The sequence below is a fragment of the Dermacentor andersoni genome, chromosome 1 (assembly GCF_023375885.2).
Source record: "Dermacentor andersoni chromosome 1, qqDerAnde1_hic_scaffold, whole genome shotgun sequence".
NCBI classification, from domain to species: domain Eukaryota; kingdom Metazoa; phylum Arthropoda; class Arachnida; order Ixodida; family Ixodidae; genus Dermacentor; species Dermacentor andersoni.
Genome location: NC_092814.1, coordinates 186,183,482 through 186,211,094, shown reverse-complemented (window position 1 = coordinate 186,211,094; position 27,613 = coordinate 186,183,482). Strand labels below are relative to the sequence as shown.

The following is a 27,613-nucleotide window of genomic DNA, read 5'->3' as shown; positions in this document are numbered from 1 at the left end:
GGACTTGTTCAGACTATTTCACGAAGATTTACCCAGTCAGTATCGCTCAAAAAATACGCGGACTAGCTGAAATCAAATCCATCCCGGCTTACGAGGTCACGATCTAAAAACGTGAGCCATCGCAGGAGCCACCAGTTAAAATTATTTCAAGGTAATTGATTCTTGGACACGGTGCAGTTATTTCAGTGCCTACTTGTGTGCTTTGCACATGATAGCTCATACTTTCGCTGAATTACTCCCGTGCTTGCTGTGCGTTATGGTCCGCATGATTAACCAATATTCTACATTTCCATATGCTATGTGGGGCAACTAATCTACGTAAAGGGCGAATAATCGCTTGTTTCATCAGAGAAAAAAAAAGCGCCTTCCCTGAGCATGAAGTCGTAGTTATTTTTTAATCATGTATGCTGCATCGATTCCAAAATCGAAAGAACACGTGCCCAATCCTTTAATATTTCTTGTAAATTGAACAGTGCATATATCATGGTACGAATAATCATTTATCTTTCAGCTTTGACTCCTTGGGAAAGAGCCATCATTTTTCATTCTTTTAAGGACATGCTTTTTTGAACCTAAACAGTATACGCTGATTGGTACATTGTGTCCGGTAGAATTCAGTCACAGATGCCCCTGTGCAACCTTTTGCGACACCACGACCTCTCTGAGCAAGTGAGCAGATAATTTTTCCATTAGGAGCTGACGGTTTTCCTCGGGTTTATCTCGTGCACGGTACCAAAGCGAGCGGTTGTGCGTGTCCTTGATCGAGACGTGGTCGACGGGGTGGCTTAGGCGCATTCTTCCTTTTCTCCACCAGAGCTCACACGGCATTGCACATGATTCCTTCAAGATCTCATGGACTCAGATTCGCGCGTAGTATTGCCGAGTGAAAAAAAAAAGAAAAGAAAAGCAGAAACTATTGGAATGGCATGTTAGGCAGCCTTCCTAGGATTATTCTGGCTCTCGCAGGTGCTGATTCACTGGGACTCACTCTGGCTCAAATTCACGTCCATTTCTCACCACGGCGCACTCACAACAACTCGGACTTAGATCTCAGACTCGTACTCACTGGTGTGTGTGACTCACACTGGGTGTTTGTGAGTCCGAGACTTTTGAGGGTTTTTTTTTTACCTATCATCGACTGATGTACACTTCTTGGAGTGAATGCAAATCACAACATATGCCACAACTTTAATCTGTACGAGTGTCTAAACTTTAGGCGCCACTACTGGCACAACGCTCCGAAGCGCCAACTGGTGTCATGCCTCCGGTGCCATACCTCCCAGGTCATATGAGCCGTTATCTTTCTCCGCTTTGTCAAAATTTTAACGAAGGAGCACACATATGCATGCTTTTTCAACTGAGCGTTCGTGGTTATTTTATTGAGTGCTATTCTATGTCTTACCTTTTGTTTGACTATACTACTATAGGTGACAAGAGATGGACGGCGCCGCCTTGAGACAGCATCTCTTTATTTTCTGTATCAATCAATCAATCAATCAATCAATCAATCAATCAATCAATCAATCAATCAATCAATCAATCAATCAATCAATCAATCAAAAAACGTTGTGTTCTCTCATCTTTACACGCTTTGCATGCGTTTTTTGTAGCTTGTCTGACGTATCTCGCTTCCGACGGTGCAGTGGTGGACGCGACCGGCAAGCCAGCCGATGGCCTTCTGGAGGGCACATTGGCCTTCGTTGGCGCCTTCGACGAATGCCTGGATACGGTCGTCTGGGACGAGCAGGACAGCTCGCGGCTCCTGTTCCAAGGTCGCTACTGCACCGCCCAGGTGGCGCCTAAGTTCACTCTCCGGGACCTGTTCCACAACGAGTCGCAAGCCCACAAGGAGCTGGCTACGTACCTGCCGAAGAAGGCCGTGAGTGTCACCAGAGTGGCAGTGAAATGATGCAAAGTTTTTGGCAACATGCGCCGTAGCGAGAGTGAGAAAACAATAACAATGATACAGACAAAATGGGTCGAAGTGTCCAGTACCTTAAGTGCGCCATTTTACACGTGAGAGAAGGTTGACGTAGAAAGTGAGATGATTCTCAGAGAAGGCGAGAACTCCGCAAGCACATAAGCACGGGAAACCAAATAATCGCATGAACTTGACTTGAATCCTGAACGAGCACTCAGCTATTTGGCTTAACATCACTGTTCTTTTTAGTGGCACGATCATCGAATGACGCTCTTGCTTCTTGCGCAGCACTTCCGGTTCACCTCCTGAGATGACCGGGTACTAAATTCAAAATTAATCAGAGAAAAAATAGACAAACAATTGTAGTCCAAATTTATGGGCTTCATTATAGATATGATATCAGAGCATACATTTATTTACAAGTTGCGTTACTGAAGTGTCTGGAATAATTAGAATTAATTAGAAATCACTGAGACGACCGGGGACGAAATTCAAAATAAATAAAAACAATAGAAAAAATAGTACTGTACAAAATTCATGAGTTTAATTATATATATGATATCAGAGCATAAGAGTAGTTACAATTGAGTTACTAACGTGCCTGGAACAATAAAAATTAATTAGAAATCGGTAATTACCGCACACCAAAGCACAGAATCGTCTATGGCGAAATTCCTGGAAATCCGGAAGTAGAAATCGGAAGTAATGGCGTCACTAATGACGTAGCACACGAGATGGTGGCATGATATTTAACCAGCTAATTAAAGGAAAACAGTTGCCTCCGAGTTCGGTTCGTGCGTGGCGTTCGCCTAAAGTTAACCTAAGGAACACCAATGACGAGGTGCGAGTACCACTAAGCGACACCTACATCAAAGATTACGGTCGCCTACCATTTTTATTTTTTCTGTTACTGGTGCGTTGGGAGAGGTAGAGGCTGCGCAAAGACGGATTATATTGACTGATTCTCAAGCCACTACTGATGTCACGGAAGAATATAAACACAGAGGCGCTGTTTACCCATCAAGTGGGTTAAACACCGAAAAAGCAGACAATATCTAGCGTAGCGAATATTTTCATCTATGGCATTTCACTGGATACCAGGTAACTGAAGTATTCCAAGCAACACTTGAGTCGTTGCAACTGCAAGACAGGCGCATGAGAATAACAAAAAAATGCACGTCCCGCTTTCGCGTATAGCCAAGTCAACCTGCTACTGTGAAAGTTTTCGCGGCGACTTAGCTTGAATACAGGGTTTGACCAAGAGTCGACCCGATCCGAATTATTGTTGATCGACACTTACATTAAACTGCTTACGGCGTCAAACCTTGCGGATAATAAAAGTTGCGTAGCTTAATTACATCGAACTGCGATTAGGTACAGCCCGTACACGGCACTTTTTGTGAGAGACACACCGCGTTGTGAGTCCGCAGTGCAAATGCTGACGTGAACCCGAGGATGCTCGCACCTCTATCTCGACTGCACACGACACGATACTGCGATGCGAAGATTGAGGAGTAGTATAATGATGTTGGGTCGTCATACTTTCACCATAAACAATAATAAACAAAGAAAAAACATCGTCTTTGACTGAGCATTGTTATGTAAGATCGCTTGTCGCTTGAAAATTCTTGAAAAGAAAGCAAGATAATAGGTTTATCTGAAATCATTGAGTCCGATTCCACTGCTATAGCAGATTAACATGTAGCACGCATATTTGTTGTACGTTCCATCAACGGTTATGAAAGGCAACGTACAAGGCAGTTCTTTTAGTCCACTCAGCTGCGAAATTCCATGTCTGTGAGTGTTATGGAAATCTGCTTAGCACTTTCATTCTTTTGCATAACCTTGAGTGTATGTTCATGCTCCTAGACTCAATTCAATGTTTCTTTTTCTCGAGGGGAGGGGGGGGGGCGGGGAATGGGGATATTTCTCTTTTGCTCTGTTTTTTTTTTTTTTTTTTTTTTGTCATGAGGAGTAATCTGTGTCAAAAAGTGTGAAAGACAAGATCTTCAACGAAAATGCGACCGCCACGTGCGAATGCGATATGGGACGGGGAGCAGCCTTTGATGCAGCGCAAGCATTTCTTCTTTCTTTTCGGACCACTAAAGAAGCACGATAGAGGGGGCGAGGCTGATAGTGCGAGGAAGGACGGAAATAAAAATCATGCTGCCTCTGGTATTGTTTCTTTTTTTTAACGGTATCTTTTTTTTTCTTAAAACGGTACGTCCCTTTTGTCACTTAACGTCTATCGCACTCACCGACAGCTTGTTCAATCGATCTCTGTGCGCGGAGCAGCCTTTGCTAATCCATTGCACTTACATTTGAGGAACGTGGTGTTTGTTAAATTTCGCGCACTTCAAAGAAAGGCTGGAAAAAATTAAATAGAGCAGTTATCTTAGCATGCATGAAATAAGATGCTTCTGAACAAGCACTACAACTTTTGTACTGAAGATGTTCCGCTAGAGTTACTATTCAAAAGGTAACTAAATAATAAAAATAATAAATTATGGGGTTTTACGTGCCAAAACCACTTTCTGATTATGAGGCACGCCGTAGTGGAGGACTCCGGAAATTTTGACCACCTGGGGTTCTTTAACGTGCACCTAAATCTAAGTACACGGGTGTTTTCGCATTTCGCCCCCATCGAAATGCGGCCGCCGTGGCCGGGATTCGATCCCGCGACCTCGTGCTCAGCTCAAAAGGTAACTAAGCAATCTTTGTTAATTGCCCAGCTTGGCGGATTGGAAAAAATGTCATGACACGCTCCATATGACTCAGAACAATACTGCACCTATTCCACAAGCATAGCGCCTATGCTTTTTTTTTTAATACTTGGCTCAAATTAGGTGAAACACCCTGTATATTTGGCCTAATGAACATATTTTTCGGGAATACTCTCGCACTGCTTTCATATTAGTAGCCTAACAAGTTGTCACTTCATCTCTTCAATTTGCTTTGATTCAAGTGGAGCAGTAAGTGTCGTTTTCAGTAATAAAGTGTGGTCGCAGGAAGATTACAAGTAATTGTAATAAGTGCATTCTTTGCTGTGTATGTAGAACTTTTGGGAAGCATTTATTTAACGTCTACCGACTCCAAGGCTGCGTTGACAAATATTCTCACGGCGCTCGTAAAGCTCCCAGGTCTTGGTCTTTTTATCACCCCACCAGCTTATCACTGGCAGCGCATCTCGTTAGGAATATTGTTGCTTGAAAGCACGGTAGCGAAACTATTTACAGGGTGGATTTACAAGGCTAGCATGCCCTGGCCAACATGGAAGCCAACCAACATCCAGCAAAGCACGTTGTCGTCATCAGATCAGCAATGGCCGCTTATGGGTACGTCCCACTAAATCCAAGGGTCAACATCATCGTCTTCAAGTGGCACGTCGCATGACCCCCGGCGGCAGAAGCCCCGGCCCGGTGCTACTAAAGGACCCACAGTAGAGGAAGGGTGGTAACGCTTGAGTCTTGAAACGTGCACGACGTCGCTGGACGCCCGAACGGAATATGTAGTGGGACTGGCGGACACAATATCATAAAGTGAAATTTGCGTGCAATCTCTCAGCCTCGGTGCCAGGCATACTCGCGGGCTTACTCGATTTATTAGCTATCTTATCCACCTCGGTAGCTAAGCCACCTAACGAAAAAGAAATTGTGGTCCCGTGTTCAACTATTCGATGTCGCGGGCATGACATCGTGTTTAGCAGCACAACGCCAAAGCCACCGGACTACCGCGGCTGGTGACTAAAACATTCCCCTGCGAAGGTCTAGAGGTCTGCATGGTAATGGTGCCACCTATAGCCAGCCGCGTTTTGAGAAAACGTAAAATGCAAGACGACCCTCCATGCGCATCTCGACGCGCATTAAGAAACGCGAGAAAGTAAAAATCACTCCGCAATCGCCACTAAGACCCTCCTTGATTCAGAACAACAGGCCTACACTAAACATGCAACAATAGAAACCCGTCGACGCATGTGAGCATCAGCTTTTCGAAGCGTCTAAAGAAACCTCACGGGTTATTTTTTTTTTCTTCTTTTCTGCACGCAGATGCTGAAAAATGCGCTGCGCATTCCAGGGAACCATGTGATTTTTCGGGTCGGCCTCTGCGTTCCTTCAACATGTTCCAAGGACGACATTGAACGAATGGTAAAATACAGTGAGTATGCAAGCATAAATTCTTGATTGTTCGAATGCAGAAGGCATTTAAGCGTTTATGTGGAGGCACTCTTTTATATTCGCAAGGGTGCGGTCAGGTACTTGCTAGACATTTCTTAAACAGACAGAACCAACGCTGTTGTATAGTGCTAACGCTTAGAATCGCGTGTTACCTTCTGCCCAATTTATCCTCAGCGCAGGTAAAGGTAATTCACACCTAATGCGTGTTCCTACTGGATCGCGAACGGCCTACAGCAACGATTATGTTCATAGAGACAGCCGTGATAAAGAAACGAAAGGATGCTAACCCAAGAATGCTAACCCAAGTAGGCAACCCGGTTCGAGGGGAGCATATTACAGAGATTGAATAAAATTTCGAGGACGCTGGAGCTTCGCCTTTAAGAGTGGAACGCGATAGCATCCAAGCATCCCTGGCTGCTTGGCACGCTTCCCGGCAACGGTAGCTTCCCTTTCTTCCTCCACCTTCGCCTCCGCGCTCCGCTGTCGCGAATGCGCGGAGGCGAGCGCCATGTGGATGGCGTTGTTGCAAGGAAACGAGCCGGCGCTCCGCTCTATGAATGGTAGAAACGCTGGAAAAAGGGTTTGTGTTTGAGTTTACGTCATGTGTTTCGGACGCTGTCATGTCTGTAGGCTGTGTGTAACTCCTACTTTACGATTCTTCTGACGCATTCTATCTTGAGAAATTTAATTAGTGCAGCAATGCCTATGCGCCGCGCGGAGGGCCTGCGTGGATCGGTTATGCGTGGTTCGGAATGATTTTTCGCTCACAAGACAGCCGGTGTGCCGGACGCTGACACCGGATTTTAGTGCGACGCGGGGCCCTTAACGCAATCGCGTTAATATGGAAAAGCAGAGGCAAAAAATAAAGTAAAAGAATCAAGCACGTGCTGCGTTCACACAACGATCTTAAAGGCTGTTCTGCAGCCTTACATATGGAGAACTGCTTTAGCATTGTCGTAACAACATAAAATGATTGCATTTTGAATCCAAAACCACTCGATATTGTCCGAAACGTAGAATTCAGTAACAATGTCGTGGACAGGACGACAACGACTGAGAGGAGACGGTACAGTAAAGTGACTGTTACTTCGTAGTTTCAAAGAGATAATGTATCTCTGGCGCCATCGAGGCTTGCATATTACCATGCCGCTTTGATTTTACCCCAGCGGCGATGCCTTGCCTGGATATCTTAGTTGCAGGGCATCTTGTTAAAGGACGATGAGAGTTCTTGGCGTGGTTGCTGTAATTTTTTTTACGTAGAAACTTAAATAGAGCGTGTTTATTTTCTTTTTTGTTTCACGCCTCCTAATTATTTCTTACTTTTATTTGGCAGCCGTGAAACACATGGACATGAAAGCCGAGGTGACCGAGTGTTTACAGAAGGAGAAAAAGCCGCTGTCTGTTATCCAGATTACTGTCATGTGAGTAGTCACCGGCCGGTCAACCAAAGCTTTTTTCTCATTTTGTTGGTATGACATTAATTTGATATAAACTCGTGAACAACTCATGGAGTGCGACTGCAATTAGTGTACCTGGTTTCAGCGCGGAAACAGCTTTAATTTCGTGAAAATATTGGAGATGGTGGTGCAGACAAACTTTATTTCAACCAACGATAGGCCCATCATGATCAGTGCAGGAGTGGATACAGCACTCTTTTTGTTGGAAGACGGAAAAAATTGACCAGCCATTCCGACCCTGCGAAAGTGAATGTCCAGCGAAGCTGTTGAAAACCACCACTACAACCGTTGAGGGTGGTATAGAATTATTTATTGCTCTAAAGTAGTGGTAGCAATGGTAATTTAGAATAATGGCAGTAATGAGAGTAATGGTAATTTTGACAGCACACCACCGCTGGTCGTATTGCCGTTTTTTTTCCCTTTGTCGCTCTTCGTATTCACGCTGCTCCTCGAGAGTCCTACCTATGCGTTGCCTACACATAGCGGTGCTGCAGCAAAAATGAAATCCGTTGCTAGGCTGTTTCGTTTATATACGAAAGGCTAGTGACGTCACTCCCCACGTCGCAAGCTGCCATCGCCGCGGAAGCTTGCACAACAGTAATCTTTACCGGGAAACGGTATGCGGGGAGCGCTACGTGATTCGCTTTGTTATCACAAGGCGTTATCATCAATTATGTGGTTTGGATGCTTGTTTTGTGCTTGTTCTTTATTGAAACGCATGCTGTTCTGCATGTTGTATGCGTGATTACAAAGAATCTAGGCACGGTTCGCTTCACTTTGCTGAGTTCTTGAAGCCTCTGCCTTACGGGGGTACGAGTCACTCCTCCTGGCCGGCACTGCCGCCAGCATCGGTCCACATTTTTGCTAACGGACGCGGGCACAAAAATGCAGACTACTGAGAAGCTAACAGCTTCGCTGTAAAATTTATGAATAGCTCGAACGTTGTTCACACTGTATTAACAACGTGAAAACGTTCCTGAAGAAAATGCAACGGATGGACTACAGCTTATGAAAGAGTCAATGGCAGCGCAGTAGACAGTAATTTCGAGAATATTGTTCCAGTAAGAGATGATAGTTATCTCGACGGTAAATAGGAGTGCACGCTGTCTTAGAAAAAAAAAGTAAAACGCCAACGGCCGACTTGCTTGACTGTTGGCGAAATGTCTTGCTGCATCTTTTCCTTATTCAGGGCATTGAAGGGTCACAGAAAACGCGACCGCGGTATACTTAAATGACTATCATAAAGGAGATAGGGGAACATTACACTCGAAATAATTCTCCGCTGCGAAGGTGGTTGCACGTTTGACTTAGTGAACAGACGAGTGCATTGAAAGCGCTTACAGTTTAACTCTTGTAAGCTATTTACGCCATTTACTTCTTAAGAAAGAGAGTATATCTTTGTCTTCTTGAGAACCGCATTACAAAAAGATTACGGGCTTTACGTGTCAAAACCACGATATGATTATAAGCACAGCTTATGTTAAGGGCTCAAGATTAATTTTCACATGTGGGGGTTCTTTAACGTGCACCTAACTCTAAGCACACGAGCGTTTTTTACATTTCGCCCCCATCAAAATGTGGGCGCCGCGTTCGGGAATCGAACCCGCCATCTTGTACTTAGCAGGGCAGCGCCATAGCCGCTAAGTCACCGCGGCGAGTTGTTGACAACTGCGCGAGACATGAGGTTCCTACGTAAGGTTACATGTAAGACTGAGTGCCAAGTGCCTTTACCTGATCATGTTTGCTTATTTCTGGGCTTGCGAGCGTATGCGTAAAATTTAATGACTTTCTTTCCAATAAAAAAAGGTAATCCATTTGATTTTTCTTATATCTTGCTGCGTCCATCGAGTCAGGAACAGACGTCGCGCGATCGAATCCCGGCCACGGCGTCCGCATTTCGATGGGGGCGAAATGCGAAAACACCCGTGTGCTTAGGTTTAGGGGCACGTTAAAGAACCCCAGGTGGTCGAAATTCCCGGGGCCCTCCACTACGGCGTGCCTCATAATCAGAAAGTGGTTTTGGCACGTAAAACACCACAAAAAAAATAAAAGAGTCAGCAACAGATCGATTACAGTGAACTATTAAGTATCTGATTATCTAATGTATTACTTCGGCAACCTGAAAAGCACTGAATACTGGAATGTAGTTATTTGTGTTTAGCATGTACAGCCAATATATTTAGCGGAGGCCTGCAGGCCAGGCATGACCACGACTAAATAGCGCCATTGCAACAACAACGCAGGCAACTCAAGGTAGAGCGCGTGCCATGGGAAGTGAAATTAATATAGCCAACAATTTGGATTAGATCACCACGGCGCTTAAGCAAGAAGAATAAGGAGAACCGCGAGGAGCCTGAATTTTCGTAAGAACCATATGAAGTCGGCAGACAATGATACCGACGAAAGTATACGGGAATTCAAAAAAAAAAAAAAAAAATAAATAATACTACCCGCCGTGGTTGCTCAGTGGATATATGGTGTTGGGCTGCTGAGCACGAGGTCGCGGGATCGAATCCCGGCCATGGCGGCCGCATTTCGATGGGGGCAAATGCGAAAACACCCGTCTACTTAGATTTAGGTGCACGTTAAAGATCCCCAGGTGGTCGAAATTTCCGGAATCCTCCACTACGGCGTGCCTCATAATCAGAAAGTGGTTTTGGCATGTAAAACCCCATAATTAAAAAAATAATAATACTTAAATTTGCGACAAAATTCATAGTTTTAATAAATAAAAGCATTCTGGCGCTCCCGTAATCGAGAGTAGATGTAAGCATGAAATGGCGACCGGTGAAGCAGAATCCTTGGAGATGATACTAGCCACAATCTTAAAATGGGTTAGTGAATGTTCGCAACGGCGGTGAGAATCGAACCCACATACTCCTCAAGGAGCGCGCGGTACTGAACTACAGCGTCACGGCTATCTATGCGTCCACTTTCTTGGTATTTCCTTAATGTCTTTGTAACCAAGCCCTATGGTAAATTTAGCCAGCCCCACTTGCGGCGATGGCGGTGGTTGTGGAACAACCGGCAAACCGCACGCTTCCCGCAGTACATCTTAGGAGCAGGAAACGTAGCTTCCTGGTATGCTATATACCTCGTACCTATCTTGTATGCACCTCGTATGCATATCTGCCTAGCTCGACCTAGCTCTTATGCACATTGTGACGGAGGTGTGATGGTGCGCTGAGAGGCAGATGGGCAGAGAGGGAGTAAATAAGCAGTTTATTGGGTCAAGTTGTCGCCCTCTAAAATAAGATACAGTTCGGCGGCGGCGATAGCACACAAATACGGTTGGTGGTCCTCGAATCGGCCGTTTGCGTCTGGCGGCTTTTATGCATGCCTCCAGATGCGATCGCGGCGGCGACGTAAATTCTAGAACGTCCCACAATCGTCAGTTAGCATGCCTGCAAACTTGTAAACGTCGGGCCTGTCTTTCCCGAAACGTTCTAGAATAATGCCTGATATGATATCGCGAGCGCGTGCTCGCTTGGCATCAGAAGTGCGATAAGTTAACAAAGCCGAGTAGCGAGAGTGAATTAAGCGCGCGTGGTAATGTGCAATAACCCTTGCCTGCTATTTAGAGGCTTCAAGATTGCCATAGTCAAGACGTTTCTCTGTTCATATCTCTAGAACCGAACACAACCTGCTAGAAGTAGGTAAAGGCAAGGCGCAGAAGACCAGGACTTAGGAAGAAGAACACAAACGACACGACGGGCGCCACTCGAGACTGGCAAGATGAGACGGCGATCAAGTTGACGCAGAAAATGGCAGGATCAGTGCGAAAGCTTTGATGAAAGAAAGGGCCCAATGTAGAAGAAATATGCTCAAGTAAAACTCTTGCTTGGGCTAGTTGGTTCATGCTTGAAGTAGGTAAAGGCAAGGCGCAGAAGACCAGGACTTAGGAAGAAGAACACAAACAACAAGACGGGCGCCACTCGAGACTGGCAAGATGAGACGGCGATCAAGTTGACGCACAAAATGGCAGGATCAGTGCGAAAGCTTTGATGTCTCGAGTGGCGCCCGTCTTGTCGTTTGTGTTCTTCTTCCTAAGTCCTTGTCTTCTGCGCCTTGCTTTTACCTACTTCAAGCATGAACCAACTAGCCCAAGCAAGAGTTTTACTTGAGCATATTTCTTCTACATTGGGCCATTTCTTTCATTAAAGCTTTCGCACTGATCCTGCCATTTTGTGCGTCAACTTGATCGCCGTCTCATCTTGCCAGTCTCGAGTGGCGCCCGTCTTGTCGTTTGTGTTCTTCTTCCTAAGTCCTGGTCTTCTGCGCCTTGCCTTTACCTACTTCAAGCATGAACCAACTAGCCCAAGCAAGAGTTTTACAACCTGCTAGGGTGGCCAGAGGTAGCCAAAGTTCTCGGCTTGCATTTATGCCTATACCGCAAAGCGCAGTTTAGAAGGTCATTGACGCATGCTTCAAATTACCATTAAATTGTACAGCATGCTTCGTGTTACACGGACTGAATAGGGGGAATAATGATATTGACATCTTTTCCGCAGCACTTTACTTGCCGCTTTCCTGTCGCTGACGATCATAGGCACCGTTACGGACATCACACTCAAGGAGCGACGTCATCCCAAGGCACCGGCTTCCGAGAAACATGGTGAAGATTTCATTACCACGCCTGTGCATGTAAAAATTTTTGCGAAGGAATGTAGATGGTTTCGATTGCACCTGGAGCACTTATTATTGTTGTAACTTCATAAGGTCTTCAGTTGCGCAGTAGGCAATAAAAAATGAAGATCGCTGCATATTGAAATGTTTCGGAAGTTAGCCATGAGACATCGCACAAGAACGGCACATTGCGAAAAGAAGCATCCAAGTCATCGGAAGATGTTAGCTTACGTCGTGAGGCTCTTGTGTTTTAAATGCGAAGCATTTCTAGTGTGTGTGTGTGTGTGTGTCTGTCTGTCTGTCTGTCTGTCTGTCTGTCTGTCTGTCTGTCTGTCTGTCTGTCTGTCTGTCTGTCTGTCTGTCTGTCTGTCTGTCTGTCTGTCTGTCTGTCTGTCCGTCCGTCCGCCTACGTCTTGGTGCTCTCATGGTCATTTCTGTAACTTGGTAGGCACCAAAATTCTCATAGTATGACAAGAGTGTATGACGAACATAAATGATAGCTCATGACATGAATATCATGACGTGTGTCATGTAGGTCATGAAACAGTCGTCTACGTCTTGGTGTTCTCATGGTCGTTTCGTTAACTTGGTATGTACCAAAATTGGCATAGTATGACAAGAGTCTATGACGAACATAAATAATACGTCATCACATGACTGTCATGACATGCGTGTCATGTAGGTCATGAAACATCCGCCTATGTCTTGGTGCTCTCATGGTCGTTTAGTCAAATTGGTAGGCTTCCCGTGCACTGCTTCGCATAACATCGATTCCCACAGGGTGTGGGATCTGCCGGCTTTTCAGTCGCCAGAATGTTTTCTCCTTTTGTTTTATATAAAGCACGGTACTCTTCTTCAAGCCACAGCCTGTTTCAAGAATTAAAAAAAAAAAAGAGCTGTTCGTTGCCATTAATAAGGTTTTAGTCAGCTCGGAGATGTGTTGAAAGTATTATAGTATAGCGTGTACGGGAACTGTGACTTGCGTTTGTTTGTTGTTCACATACCTTTGTTAATTCCACACGGCTAATTACTCTCTCTTTGTTTAAGTGTTTACCCGTTTCTTCTTTTTTTTTGTTGCCGCCATGTATTACTTTTCACAAGCTGTAACGTGTAAATTTTATTACAATATTCCCCTTAAGAAAATGAAGGAGCCAGGGTAATGCTGTTTCCAAATTCTCTATACGGACCCGCGTTAACTCATTTATCTCACTTTATCGGCATTCACTTATGCCGCATTGTCAATTACTCACTATGTGTGGTTGATGGGACACTATTGGCTTAGGGTGTAAAGTGTATTGCACCTCTGGGAAGAGGAATATATTAACGTGTATTATACGGTATACGTTCTTGCAGCACCAATTTGCCGCATCGTTACTTCTCGACTGAACAACCTCGTGACGGGAAACTTAAATCCTTTTCTGTGTGTGTGTGTGTGTGTGTGTGTGTGTGTGTGTGTGTGTGTGTGTGCGTGTGCGTGTGCGTGTGCGTGTGCGTGTGCGTGTGTGTGTGTGTGTGTGTGTGTGTGTGTGTGTGTGTGTGTGTGTGTGTGTGTGTGTGTGTGTGTGTGGTCTCGCTACAGCGCACAAACAGGGTCGCACTATACAAATGCTCACGAAAACAAGTGTTTGCGATTATTTATAGCGCAGTTGTTAATGCTGAGGTGTACCTCAAATTGGTGGGATACCCGTCTGATACCGAATTCGACGTGTTATTATGGGCTGTTGTAAGGAAAACACCAAGCGGATGTAACACGTGTTTTAAGGTTGCTTTATCGGGTAATTTCTAAACATTGCGACATTGCCACTGAACAGGATTGAGACGGCGCCAAATTCGCTTCTTTTTCTTTGCGAGTTATCAACAGAGATATTGCTCAGATGTTTCGTGAGGCTGGTTTTGATTGCAAGCTCTGCCGCGTGCTTTAGGGCAGCGCCTGGCCATATTTCGAGCGTCCCGTGTCGTCGCTGCAGGCAGGTCCCTGGAGGCACTGCTCTGCTTCTCGGCGTACAGCAACGCGCGCAAGCTGTTTGCGCCGGAGAACAAGCCGGACAGCCTGCGGGCGCTCCACGGCATACGCTTCTTGTCCATGACGTGGATCATCTTCGGCCACAGCTACTTCTTCATCGAGCACGTGCAGCCGTTCCGTAAGCGCATCCACACTCAGTTTCATCATTCGGCCACTGGCGGTTAATGGTAGCGGTGTGACAAACTAAGCGCGCTCTTTGGCAATGAAGAGCTGCTGCCGGCCTTCGCTGAGTTAAACACAGAGCCTCCTCAGCTAGCTGGGGAAGCTGACAAGCTTGTTTCACTTCAGTTTCAGTTTATTATTCGTTCATAACAATTTGTTACAAAATATGGTATACAGACAAGGGTCAAGTGGAACAGCTCGAGGTACACTCGAACGGACAATGTCTTAGGGTGTTGCCCACTGTCAGTCTCTTGTTGGCTGGAGCCTTGTAGCGAGGAGTGACGCTGCGTTCAGCAAAACGACCCTTTCTTGCACAAAATGGGCCTACAACGGTTTGGCCTTGGCCCGTACATAAGCACACCTGCCGCACTGGTATTGTGAATTAACCTTGCTAGATGGCTCAGCGGCTAGAAAATTTTGCTGATGAGCCTGATGCATTGAATAATGCTGTCTTTGCAGCGGCAATTGCAAGTTTCATAAACTTTCTTAGAAGTCTAGTTTCGCTTTATATTCACATCATATATATGCCAAAATATTTTTAATCTAACATGTCTGGATTTTTTCGTTTAACGCGCGCGGTGCAGGAGTCCGCCACTGACTCCACAGAGGCAACTATATTGTCTCCGCAGAAATTAGGATATAAGGAAAATATACTTAAGTCAGTTACATAAGCTAAGCATCAATATATGTGACTCGTTTAGCCAGGATCATTAAGCCGGTGGTGTGCAGTGTAATTTATCAACTAAAAGATAATATCGAGGGTGACGTGGCGAGAAAAATTCTTTGTCGTGATGGCACAATTATTTACGGGTCTTCAATGATCATGCTATGTGGTTCATTGCACTGTAAATTTGCTTGATGGGCGTGAAGCCCCGGAAAGCCCGACCACATTGTGTTTTCTAATGCAAATGCACATGATCTAACGTTTAAAACATAAACGACCCACGTGCTACCGTTGACATATCATAAGGAAGCCCTACTTCTCGTATACTATTTATACTGTACAAAGTGCTATAATGTAGGTAGATAAATATTCAGGAGCAGAGCCGCTCGCTTGGGCGACTGCTGCTACTTCGTCTTCTTTTTTTTTCGTTATTAAAAGATGCAGTGCTTACGATCGATTAAAAGATTACGAGTGTTCATGCTGGGGAGACAACGTTCTTCCTCAAAAAAAAAAAAAAAAGAAGAAGAAGAAGAAGGTTAGGCGCTTGCAATACCGACATGACCGCGTTTAATTTGCGTGAATAGGAAGTGAATGCAAATTTATTACAACATCAGGTCATTCACGTCGTTTTTCTGCAGGCGGGCTTTTCAACGGCCACGAGATGTACTCGGAAAATTTCTTCTTCTCCGGAGTCATCAACTTCACGCTGGCCGTGGACTCATTCTTTTTCATTAGGTATGAACAAAACTGTGCGCCTTATCCCTTGACCACAGGCAGTCCACAGTTCTATCAGTGGAACGTCAGGGAGCCTTGCAAGAGAATAGTGCAGTGAAATCGCCCATCTCTTCAATAAAGGAGAAGGAAAATGTGAGCGAAAAACAATACTAATAACTTGCCTCCGGGGGAGAAAGCGCTGGCGTCAAGTTGTTTACTTCATTTTTGCAGAACGCTAAAAGAATAGCACTTGCTTCCAGAGCGTCACGAAAGTTTGTCAAATTACATTAGTCAAATATAAATAGGGTCCTTCGTTCTTTTTTTATGAAACCCAATATTTCGCAATTTTTGCACCCCGTACAAGATTGATTAGAATCGGGTTAAACCTGATTTTCCCCCGAAGTTTGCCCTTTCGTAAAAAATAATGATTAGTGCAGGTGTTACAAAATTAAGGAACGTTGCCCACCTTTCGCGAGAAAGCAGTCATGGTTATAGGATAGGATAGGAATAAACTTTATTTGTCCAACGGTTATTGATGTTGGCGCCCGGGGCTAGGCTGTCATGAATATAGCATATTGTTAATATCATTATTACACAAATATGGCATATGCCTCGCTTTCACCTAACAAGCGAAAACTGGCGTATATAAAAATATATGCTCAGCGCATGCAGGCCCCAATTGAACAAAAGCATGTTGCTATTAAATGGTCATATTTACAAGAATACGACGATGGCGCATAGCGTCGCATTTCCCGCACGTCGCATACGTGTAAACGGCTGTAATGCCCTGAGAATCGAATTAACCAAGCGCTGACGTTGCTGTGCATTGCGAACGGTAGCTGTGCTATTAAAAGGATGTTTACCCAAATACGTACGTTATGTTCAAAATTTGGCTGACTCGTCTAGTTGGTATTCCATAAACGTTGTTGCAACAACGTTTACTGGGAACCAGTAGAACAGGGCGACACTAAACAGGGGCTAAATGCCGAACAAGTCCTCCCTCCCTCTAGGATGAGCGAAAAAATGCTTCCAATGCACGTGATAATGAACGTCAAGAATTACAAAGGTTTGTGATATAATAAAGAGCACCCCACCTCCTATACGAAGCATGTCCGTGGGCACTACTTTTGTACTTTTTTTCTTTGCTGAAAAATGTGAACAAAATGAAGACGGGATCGCCAGATCCGTTCGTCTTTGTTGTTTGTGTTTGTTTGGTTTCGTTGAAACCTGTTAACAATGCTTGCCAACGAGGATGTGCGGAGATGAGTTCGTCACATGATTAGCAAGCAGCTCTATCTGCCATTACATGTTCTTGTGAGTAAACGTTTGTGTTAAAGGGAGACTATTGATATTTAGTGCTAATGGTTGCTAATAAAAATCACGAACTTTGGGCTGTCGAACAACGAAACCCCCCGATATCTCCCAGTTTGTTTACCGGAGAAAAAAAAAGAATGCCAATTTCCTCCCGATTTTTACTTTCGATAATGCCACCCTATGTTTAACCCAAATTTCAAAGATATATAAAATTAGAAAATGAAAGACCTTAAATATAAAGGTCAACTTTCTTATCTTCGAGGCCTTCTGTTGCACTTAGACGAAGAGCAAATACGGTATTCATGAAATTCTCTCCATCTTGCGAGTATCCCCAGAGTTCGGTTTGTTACGTATAAAGTGTGAATCAAAGTGTTTTGCAATATTCCAAATCTTGACAGCGGGCACGCTGAGCAGTCGTAACTACAGTATTATAACCTGTATATTTGAGGTAAGAAGGACTTCAGGGGTGTTTTGAACATGTTAACGCCCGCTTAAGAAACAATGCCTTAACCGACATTAGTAGCGCGAAAACGGCATTGACATTAAGTGACGGTGGTCACTTGTTGGCCAGAACAGAACTGCCACCGCAAAACTGGAAGATGTGACCGCGCGTGCACTTTCGAGTGCACTTCAATAACAGAGTGTCTCAGTCGGCCTTTTTAGACATGCAAGACTACGTTTTCTTTCGTGCAGCTGTTAGTATTGTACATCTTACTTGCAATGATCCACAAAAACTCGTTGCTGGGTCAACAGTTTACTAAAATACGCTCACCAAAGCTGGCTTCCTCACAACAGCAGTATTTATGAAAATAAGCGTGCTTCACGGATGCTTCTCGCTTTACCGGTGGTTTCCTCTTAGTGCATTAGAAGTATTTCCGCGTGTGAAATCCCACAGGTCTTGTCTGCTCAAGCATAAGGTACCATGGTGGTATTCGTTGTAGGAGATAAGTAGGTGTGTGCGAATATTCGAAATTTCGAATACAAATGGAATAGTTTTTGGTATTTTATTCATATTCGATTCGTATACGATTTGAGAAGGCACTAGTCAAAATTGTCGAATGTGTGTTTTATTCGAATATATAAAAGATAGAAATACTTATGGGAGTCAAAAAGGAGAGGGAAGGATGGATGTGAGGACTGTTCCAATTTATTCTTGTGTAAGGAAATGGGGGTAGCTCCGGAAGGGCACCAGTTTCTGGGTGAATGCAGGGAGCAGATTACTTTTCCTGAATTATTTTCGATTATTAAGAATATAATGTCCCACTTTTAGGCAACCTAGACTTGAATTTGTTGTCTAGATTTCGGCAAAGCAATATATTATTTGGCCATTCGCACTTTGTTTTCATACCTTTAAAACAATGTGCGGTGCTGCAGTGTCACATTTTTCTCCTTAAACAAACTCAACATTCTACGTGCATCTGGTGATATGCTGTTCCTTTTTTTTTTCTTCATTACTGTCATTGCCACAGTGCCCTAGATAACTGTAAGCCGTTGTTTCTTCTTTACAAGCTACGCCAACTTTGTGTTCATTTGGACGTCCATTTGCGTCCATTTAAGTATGCCTGCAAATAAGCAACGTAAACAATGTCAATAAATATATTTCTTTACCTAGAGGGCTCCATGAAAGCTTTATGTTTCCCTTGTGTTTAGAAATAAAATGTTTGATTCAGTTCGAAAATATCTCTAGTCAAACCTCTAGAGATAAGCTGTTTGTGCTCACAAGCTCCCACATTTTCCTCTCTCTCAATCAGTTTAAGCCAGAATTTCAACCTCCTTGAATTTAATGCGTCAACTTTTTCAAAAAAAAAATCAACAATTGGGCTGCATCTTTTGCGGACAGAAGCAAACAGGACAAGAACGTAGGTGAACGCTTTCCTTGTGGTTTGATGGACACATACAAAATGGTATACCCTAAATCAACCAAGGCGTAACAACTGGGACTAAACTGGCGCCTTTAGGAGAACCGCAACTCACCTTGTGTGCTTCAAAGTGATCAGTTACCTGCATGCGACAAGGCGATTTATTTCATGTATCATATCGAGTGGAGACACACGCCACAGGCTAAATGCAGATAATGGTTGCAACATCCAGTATAATCGTAAGTTTAGTACCAAGTGGGTGTGGCTATAGTGGTGGAAGAGGGCGCACCTAACTTAACGTAACGGCTATGTAAAGTGAAGTCCGGAAGTATTTTACCACGTAAGATTTTTGCTCAATACCTATGGGCAAGTTATCGAGTCCTATGCTTTTATTTATAAACTAATATAATATAGAAATAATAGCGCTTTAGTCGTTGACAATGATTCCTAATTACAAAGCTGAAAGTGCTGTGTCTCTTGATAAGCAGATATGTAGTTCTTGATTCTTTTCCCACTCACGCCATTAACTGTCTGTCACATATTCCAGTGGCTTGCTCGTCGTTTACACCAACTGGAAAGAGCTCACGGAGTCCAACGGCCGCCTCAATGTAATCAGATTCCTGTTCAACAAGTATTGGAGGTAAGAACAGTCTTTTCCGTTTTTTTATTATTGCACGATTTACCGGTTGAGTATTAATTTAGCATTTCAGCATTATTTCTCCGTAGCCACTCTTTCCCGTAATATGAGAACAAATATTTCACATAGCTTCGTTCGTGTTAGTGTCACTGCAAGAAAAGTCGCAAAATAATGTTTGTGTGCTAACCTGCCTTTAATACATTTCGTAGTGCAAGCAGGATAACGAATTGAATGATTGATGAAATGTTCTAGTATTTTGGAAGGGGTGGCTCTTTGGGCTATGGGAAGGTATGCACGATATGGGAAGGGTATATGGGAAGGAATATAAGGTGAAGAAAGCTTCGCTTTAAAATTGTCTACCTCATCACTGCGCGAAATTATGCATTTACTCCATGTGTTTGCCAGGGCTCACAATGCGCTAACTTGAAGGGGCATAATGCTGACACGACGTATTACTGTAGCGTATCGCGTACCACTCGATCCATCTAAAAAGTGCAATCCTCACATAAGCTAAACACGTTTTGGCGAGGAAAAGCTCGCTTCGAGTTGAAATATTTTTTTAGGATAACAGTTTAACAACTGCCTGGTATCAAATATCTGTGCTCATACCCATGCCTTCTCAGGCATGGCCGAAACCATTGCATGCGTTCGCCCCAAAGCTGTCCACCTGACATCGTTTTAATCAAGTACTCTCATCCGTTAGCATGGCCAACCTGTCCTTGCTTCAGTGGATGAAACTACGTTTCTTTAACAAATTAATTGGAACGCCAATGCATTTATCTGCAAAGTTCGGGTATTGACATCTCGAAACTGGTGTCATCGTGAAAATTCGTTCCAAGTGGATCCGCCTTGCGAACTCCACGGCTATAATTTGTAAATTGCAATATGGGCCATAATGTAATTAGTTAAAAACTTAATTCCTGATTTTTTTATTAATTAGTTGATTTTGCATATCAAATTCTTTTTGCAAGTATTGTCCGCCGCTTTTAGACCAGCACATCAACTAGAATTGTGATATCTGCCACAGGCAACTTTTAAAAGATCTTTGAAAGTGTTGGCTGAAACACCCGGTGTATATATATATATATAGTTACAATACGTTAGCGAGCGTGGAAATGCGTCTATCAGTTGTACTTATTTTTAATAGACGTAGACATATTTATCAATTACACGAGCTGAACCAGGGGGGCCGTAGAATTATTTGAATTTGTATTTATTTGTCGCAACTATGTAATATCTCAAGATGATACAGGCACAAAAGGCAATGAGTGCCCCACAGTGTTCGGGGGTCCCGCCCAGCTGCGGCAGTACAGCGCACATAAAAAAATGCGCATTTGCTACGAACAATTTTAATAACTAAACAAAAAATTGTGCTTCATGTTCAAGTCTACAGAATAAGTGTATCGTTAGTTCACGTAATGGTATTGTCGAGGTTATACGCAATGATGTACAATCAACATAAATTACTAGCAATATTCACAAGAAAAAAAGGCAACAGATGTATGTGACCTTAGGAGAATTACAACCCGATTTCCAGCGAAGCTGTTGCTGTCGAAAAATTGCAGTAAAACTTTTTTTCTATTGCATATATCGCATACTTTAAAAAGTTGCCCGTATATATATGACTGTTCTGTTTGAAACCTTGCCCACAAGCAATGCTTTGGAGCACTTCTTGCTGGGAATTTCTAAAAAGCCAGTAATTCATCAGCACATATGATAATTCGCCATAACATTTACCATAATGTCTTTCCTTCTCTTCCTGTCCCCCTGTCCCCCCATCTGAATTTCCGCTAGATTTGATATCGGTTGAGTTCACAGTTTTCCTAGGCCAGCGGGATAAATTCTCTGTTTGCAAAACACATTCATAAAACTCCGGATCGCTTGCATGCGTAATTTACTGCAAATGCCATAATTATACCCCTGTCTTTGAAGTTTACGTACATATTGCCTATAATTCGCCCTTGATTTTCTCCAATTATAAACAAAATGTATTGTTTAGTTCACCGAGTACATCGCTGAAACCCAGTCGGAATATGTTATGACGCCTGAAGATAGGGAAAGAAATGTCCTATTTCTTCCTATCAGTAATTATTTGCAATGGTTGTAACTGGGCCAGGAACGTAAAAGTTTTGTCGCACATTGCAGTTAGCATATCCCCCGCCCACTTTCCACAAGATATAAACCTCTTGTAAAGTACAGCTATGTCGGGACACTGAGAAGCATAGCTGATAGCAGCCATATCACACGCTCTAACACTTGAATAAGAATTTATTTTACAAAGGCTGTGTCCGATCCAACCATACTTCGCACAGAGAGTTTCCATAGCGTACCACCATTTTTCGCTAAATTTAGACTTGGCGGCTTTTGTAGTTCTGCCAGGGCGGCGGGCTCAGTTATCTCGCGCTAGTTAGGCACGCTCACAACACTAGAATGCTTGCATACGTAATTTATTGCGAAAGGCCATGTATTTTGAACTTCACCTACACTTAACCCGTGAACTTCTCCTTACAGTCACCAAACAAAACGAATCTGTCTGATTTATTTAAGTGAGGGTACCAGGTGAAACTAATATATCACGCATAAAAAGTAAAAAAAAGAGATGAGGGTTCAATAATTATTCCTAACGCTTATAAATAAGCCATAAATGTCAACACTGAAAATACTGCCTATTCCTTCAAAGTATAAAATATATGAAATGCAGAATTCTCTTGGGACATTGGGGAACCTAGCTAATAGCAGCAGCGGGATACTTTCGAACGCTTGCTTACGATTGTTAACGCTGTATTTGATCAACACACATTTACCATCGCACATAAACTTGGCGTATTGTTCCCCTTATGTTCACAAAATTATATCTCAGTTGTAGCTGTAATTATGTCAGTGCGGCCGTCTAAGTTTTGCACCGCTCGTAAACATACTAATAACGCTATCGACCACTGGAAAATGCGCATTCAACCTACCCATTTGGAACATTGCCTACACAATGGCTATACCATGCCCTAATTTTTCCCCCTGTATAAACAAGATGCCTTGTTTAGTTCACCGTGGATACCGGAAGAACAAACTACGAACCTCGTATGATGCACGAAAACACAAGGAAAAATGGGGATTTAGTCATCATCCGCAACACTTACATTTAAAGCAGGAAAGTAAAAGTTTCGTAACGCATTGCGCTTAAAATTGTCTCTATTTTCACGCAATGTCAACCGTCTCTTGTGCCGTTGTTTTAAGAGTCTGGGAAACATTTAGATTAGCCGCAGTATGACACTCTGGAACGCTTCAATGAGTAACTTTCTCCAAAGGCTGCAATAGACCTACACAGAAAAAACATATATCGCTAGTCACTCAGAAAATTCCTTATGTACTTCGAATAAATATAAACACCGTGCTCCACATATTTTACCAGAGATACCGAGGGACAACAACTAAATGCCGTGTTTAACGCATAAGAATTTCGAGAAAGCGACTATCAGTAACTGTTTTCAGAGCACATAGGCAACCTACAAAGTGTGAATTTTCGGTACGCATCACCAAAAAGTGGGCCTCGTTTTTCAATATACGGAATATCTGCTGTGTCTTTCTACTGCTGGAAAACAAGTAATAGTTTAGCTCTTATGCAAAAACAGCCTGAAAATGAAATCGTCTAAGTCAGAAGTGCCACATTCCCTAGAAAAATTCGTCAGTGTTCTATTGGTATTTAAATGACTCTGCACGTTCGACCAAGGTCACTTTCAGTAGAATATCTACGATGAGCCGTGATTGCACGATGAAATTGGACACCCGTAAGCGGTTTGATTAGATTGTTTATGGTGTTATTATACTAAGACTGCAACGCTACCTAGGCTATCTCTAGACAGAGATTAAATCGTTCCAGCTTTTGACAAACCAAGGATTTCATTCCGTAAGGCACGCCAGTCGTTGGGCGCGGCTGATTGCAACACTTTCACCAGACCTCCCCCTCGCCCACAGGTTAAATGTAGCAAGCTGATTGTGTTTTAGAATACGTGTATAGCAGTCTCAAAAAACTGGGCATGACGCAAGTTGCGCAAGCGGACAGTTTGTTGAACTGCCCAGCGTCAGGCGTTCTCCGCAACGCGAGTGTGTATGGCCGATCCCGCGCGTCGTCCGCTGCAGGGCGTCCCGAGAAGGCACGAAAGGCAATCCTCGCCGTCCAAGCAGGGGCTGCGCAGTAAAGAAAAGCATTGCTTACGCGCTCACTCTATTAAGAAAGACGATTTAGCTTCAACTGTAGTTTTGTTGGACTTTCCAGCGTACAGCCGAAAGTACCCGCTTTCAAAAGGGAGGAGGGAAAATGACATACTTTGCCCCCCCCCACACACACTTTTGAAACAGAAGGGGGCAAGTGCCGCCCTTGCACCCCCCGGTAGATACGCCTATGATCGTCGGCTATCTTTTCGGGCCTAATTGGGGCGGTTCTATGGTGTCTTTGTTGACCTTTTACGTCGTTTAGCTTCGGGCTATTGTGTGTTACTCAATAACCCTGCTTCATGGCCCTTCATGCTCCACTGAAGAGAGGTTCCACCTACTCGTGACACGGGTCCTACGGATCTGCTTGAGGATACCATGATTTACATTGAGCGACTTTGTGTACGCAGGATATCGCCGACCATATTAAGCAGGGCTAAAGGCAAGGGAACCCTCCAGACATTTCTTCGAATTTTTGATGCAGCATGATAATCAACCTATATCTGGCTAGTTGCTGCGATGGACTGGCACTCGCCTTCAGGAAGCCTTAAGTTTAGCGCAACAGTACTGGTGTAAAAACAATGTTCATTATCAAAGTCGCTTTGGCCACTCCTGTGACTGACCTTTATTTTTGACTTAGACGACTTGCACAACGAAGCCTAAATAGAACCTGTAGTAACGGTCCACCTGGTTCTCTGTCACTGATACACAAGATGTAGCATAAAAATTCAAATATACATACGGATGACTCCGTTGCTGAAAGAATTAATCAAAGGTTCGTTGACCGCTGTCCGCTGTACGCGAAACCGTTTGGAATCAATTCTGTGCGGCTCGCTGAAGGCCAGAAATGGGATTCTGCACCATCGCACGTTGTTTTGAAGCTGTGCAAACAGGGTGAAACTCGTCAGACAAAAAAATCGAAACAAACTGGTATACGAGCTGCCCGATAGCGAGCTTTTCTTATTGAATGACGGGAAATTCTTGAGTCGAAGTTATCCACTCCGTGCATTTGCTCATGAACGTGTGGTGCCCTTGCGCAACAACCGCAGCTGTCCTGCAGCATCTGTTTCATACGAAACACTTTTAACGCCAATCGTTTTTGTCTCACTAGAGACTCCAATAAGCGCTTCCTTTCTTTCTTTCTTTCTTTCTTTCTTATAGAAGCCAATATTCGACCACTTCGAATAGTAAATTCTCGAATCCAACATGAATCGAATAGCAAGAATTACCCGATCCGTAATCGAAATTTTTAATAATCTTGCACCCATAATTATTTGTTTATCGTTTGCTGTAGAACATATAGAATTGAAGTAGCCGAGGTACTCTCTCTAGCTGAAACTCTTCAGAGGAGGTGATTTGTGACAGAACAGAACAGACACGTGCTTCCCGCACGTGTCTGCAGCCAGTGATGAAATGCGGCGATTGCATTACCGCTTGTCAGCAGGCGCAGAAGCGCCATTCTGAAGAATGGCCACCGTATTGAATCGATTCTAAATATAGCCTCGCGTGGAGCGGACAGCGGGCGAGGAACATTTGGTAAAATCGGGCGTGGTGCTCGCAGGATGATGCCGCCTCTTCTTCTATCCCTTGGCCTGCTGTTCCTGATGCCCGTACTGGGAGACGGACCTTTCTGGAACGACATCATGGGCACCGAGATAAGACTCTGCGAGCAGTCCTGGTGGTCAAATCTTCTCCTCGTCAACAACTTCTGGGAGTCCAAGAAGATGGTCAGTGTTCCGCTCAGAAGTTAGAGCAAATGCCCGAGATGTCACGAACTATCTTCAAATAAAAAAAGCCTTACGAATGTGGACCCGTATTCATACAGAAATGTTTGCGCTAGAACTGTTCGTAAAAGCGGGTACCAGTCAATTGTCATACATTGGAGATATTATCAGCGATTGTAGAGGCCATTAGCAAACAGCTCTTACGGGCGAAAAGTTGTTTCAATTCAGCGACTAGCAACACATTAAAATTTTGGAATCTGTTTGCGTCTTTATCAATATGTCCACTTACTATGTGTTTGATCGTAGCTGCGCATGCTGGTACGCATTATTTAACTCTGGAAAGCAAACCGTACACCTGTATAACCGCCTGAAAAGAGGATAGAGTTTTTTTTTTTTTCAGTATACTTTCAATGCCTTTAATTTTACTAAGATGCGCACACAAAAAAACTGTAAAGCCGGAAAATACTTTTAAGAAATATTTCATCAGGCAGCGACTACATTTAAAAAAATTCTTTCAATTTCTTTCTGAATATATGATATTTTTCTTCATTCACGTGTGTTATTACTGGATGTAGGTGAAAAAGGAACGTTAGAATACAATATGTGTAACTGAAGATATTTTTCTTTTGTGCATTTTTAGCCAATCAAAACGGTTACCTGCAGCTGTAACACTGAGAACTATGTCCACTTGATGCTTAGATTGGCTGCAATTATCTTACTACTGTTTTGTATAGTCGAATAACTGTTCTACCTTCTTCTTATTTCGGGATATTGTATTGGAGTGTAAACTCGTGGAACAGAAAGACAGATGAGTAATGGTGGGCACCATTGCAAATTTAAAGCGAGAGCCAATATTCCACGGATCGCACCCAGTGATTTTCGATGTACTCCCGACAGCCATGATTTTCGGGGCATGGGATTCGAAGGTAAACAAAATTCAATGCGAGGGCAAGCAAAGTTAATGTACCTTTTCTATAATTAAAAACAATTTCAGTATTTAGTTGCTTGCGCGACCGCCAAATTGTGCGCAAAAAAAATTTTGGCTATGTTTCGAGTTCACAAGGAAATTAAATTTTTTCACAACTTCCGTGCTGCAAAAAAAAAAACAAAAAAAAAAGTTACGCAGTCAGCTGCATCATCAGCGAGAGCGGGAAATTTACGTCCAAAAGGAAGATTTGCTACAGGCTGTTGTAACCACGCAAGAGAAGGCCAGTATTAATCACTACAGCTTTATTTCTGTCTATAGCAATTGCTACGTTTGTGCGGGTAGTTTGCACTTTTTCTTGTGATCGAAGTTATTGCGATTATGAAAAGCTGTTATTGACTACAGTGAGTAAATGCACAATTTAAGATGGCGGAAGTATTTTTTGACGCCTTCACTGCGAAGGGTAAGCCTCAAATATGAAAGCGTTTTCCGATGTAGTATATGAAGACAATCCATTACAAATAATGTCCGCGATTTAATGAAGGCATGTTTCATTTGAAGAAAAATTTGTAAAAGCGTTTTTTTTAAGAGCGCGTGTAAATGCGATTTGTTCGTCCTCTTTCATTCCCCGTCACTGCGCTGTTCGAATATCTACCAACAAACCCAAATAAGCATTTTCTTAAATTTTTTCTTGATCGTCTTTATGTTTTTTTTTTAGTACAACCTGACTTAGCGGGGCATGTCAGGTGTCATCACACAAAAAAATATGCCTAAGAAAATACAGAGAATATTACTCGGCGGTGCGTGGTCTGCCGTGCCCAGCCGAGACGTATTCTGTTTATTTTCTTAGGCATTTGTTTAGACTTAATTTTAGTTAGATTTCATGACCAGATATCATTTTCGGTGTCACTGGTATACTGCGCCATTTCCAGCCGGCACCAGAAACGGGCTATTGAAGCCTTAAGATGGATTTCATCTGGTTTAGGTGGCGTAATATATATCATATATATATTATATATATATATGATATATATTAAATTTAATTTCCTATATATATCATATTATATATAATATATATATATATATATATATATATATATATATATATATATATATATATATATATATATATATATATATATATTAATGGCGTTTATTAGTCACCGGCGTTTGGGACTGACCGTTAGAGCAGGGCACGAGCGGACA

At 43.2% G+C, this 27,613-nt stretch overlaps 1 protein-coding gene across 1 annotated transcript in view; it reads left to right on the top strand.

Annotated features, from left to right (window-relative positions):
• The window catches only part of LOC126546865 (nose resistant to fluoxetine protein 6-like), a 99,888-nt gene that overhangs the window by 49,231 nt on the left and 23,044 nt on the right, over positions 1-27,613 (top strand). The window contains exons 2-9 of the mRNA XM_050194578.3: positions 1,644-1,879; positions 5,968-6,076; positions 7,430-7,517; positions 12,065-12,168; positions 14,147-14,320; positions 15,667-15,763; positions 19,463-19,555; positions 25,320-25,485. Of these exons, the coding sequence (XP_050050535.1) occupies positions 1,644-1,879; positions 5,968-6,076; positions 7,430-7,517; positions 12,065-12,168; positions 14,147-14,320; positions 15,667-15,763; positions 19,463-19,555; positions 25,320-25,485 (1,067 nt within the window). The remainder of the gene's footprint in view (positions 1-1,643; positions 1,880-5,967; positions 6,077-7,429; positions 7,518-12,064; positions 12,169-14,146; positions 14,321-15,666; positions 15,764-19,462; positions 19,556-25,319; positions 25,486-27,613) is intronic.